This window comes from Calidris pugnax, unplaced genomic scaffold, assembly GCF_001431845.1.
Source record: "Calidris pugnax isolate Ruff unplaced genomic scaffold, ASM143184v1 scaffold177, whole genome shotgun sequence".
Classification (NCBI taxonomy): domain Eukaryota; kingdom Metazoa; phylum Chordata; class Aves; order Charadriiformes; family Scolopacidae; genus Calidris; species Calidris pugnax.
In genome coordinates, this window is record NW_015090909.1 from 1,979,240 (window position 1) to 1,980,520 (window position 1,281).

At 63.8% G+C, this 1,281-nt stretch overlaps 1 protein-coding gene across 3 annotated transcripts in view; it reads left to right on the forward strand.

The window, feature by feature from the left end:
• The first annotated feature begins 475 nt into the window (after nt 1–475).
• The window catches only part of PRRG4 (proline rich Gla (G-carboxyglutamic acid) 4 (transmembrane)), an 8,337-nt gene continuing 7,531 nt past the window's right edge, over nt 476–1,281 (forward strand). The window contains exon 1 of one of the 3 annotated variants that reach the window (XM_014949264.1): nt 476–607. In XM_014949264.1, the coding sequence (XP_014804750.1) occupies nt 546–607 (62 nt within the window). In that variant the 5' untranslated portion in view covers nt 476–545. Of the gene's footprint in view, nt 910–1,281 lie in introns of all 3 variants that reach the window. The other 2 variants (XM_014949265.1, XM_014949266.1) reach the window with 2 other exon arrangements.

Consider the following 1,281-nt stretch of genomic DNA (forward strand, 5'->3'; position numbering starts at 1 on the left):
CTCACTACGCACCACACGTGGTTTGGGAAAATACACTTAAAACAAGACATGAAGTGCTCAACTGCTTCTCTCTCACCCTTTGGAGAAGCCGAAATGGGCACAGATTGATGTGAGTGAACCCGGCCTCCCTGCCAGGCTGCTCCTCTGCCCGGGGAAGGAGAGCCAAGGGAGGCCCCAGCCTCCTGCATTCCAGGGAACCACCTCCGCCACCCTCCAGCCTCTTAGAAACACCTTGAGGTTTGCTTCCTTGATTAAAAAAAAAAACCCTAAACAAACAACAAAACAACAAACCCACCGCAGTGCAAAAACTTCCACAGCTCCTTTTGCCCCTGTGGCTAGCTGCCTGGCTAGAAAAGCTTGGTGGAGGCAAAACACCCTATTTTGCCACTAGATAAATAATTAATTGTGGGTGAGCAGCTAGTTAGTTACAAGGCAGAGCGCCTCGCCCCTGCCGGGGAGACCGCCCCTCTCCACAGCTTCTCCTCAGCCAGGCACCCTGCCGTCGGAGGAAGGGGAGTAAGAAGCCCAAACAGGTTTTCAACATCATGAAACCGGGGGCGGGGAGTGAAAAGTCATATTTAACATCACCAGGAGTTGAGAGAAGACGGTAAGGGCTGGTACCTTGTCCTCTGAGTGAGCCGGGGCTCAGGTTTCCAGGTTCTTGGAGACAGGCCCGAGGACGAGTCCCGGCACCGCTCGGCTCCTCCGGGCCGACCCCCTTTTCCCCTCAGGCTCCGGGGGCGTTTTCCCCCCGCGCCCCGGGGCGGCCCCAGCCCGTCGGTGGCGGTGCCGCCCGCGGAGGTACGGCCCAGGTACGGCCCTGGGACTCCGCCGCGCCCTTTCCAGGAAGGAGAAGCCCCGAGAGACGCTGCCCCGCCGGCCGCTCTCCTCAGGTCGTCGCCGGAGCAGGTAGGGCCGCAGGGCGGGAAGCGGCGCCCCTTCTCCCCGCCGGGCGGGACGGGGGGGAGCTCCCCGGCCGGCGCCTCCTCGTTCCCCCGGATCGAGTCGGGGCCGGTCCCGGGGCGGGGGGCGGCAGAGCCTTCTTCCTTCGCCAGGGTGGGCCCGGGGCCGCCGGCGGGGGAAGCCGGCGGTAGGGTCTCTTCCCCGGGTTTCACAGGTGCCCTCGGGTGGCGGCCACCAGTCCCCCCTTAAGCCGGTGGTCGCGTTTTTCTCGGCGTTGGGCGTCTCTCGGGTCTTACTTCGTTCTTATTTTCCACAGTCATCCCGGGTGGGAGAGCGGGGACTCTCCCCGGGGGCGCCGGCTGGGGGGTGGGGCGGGCC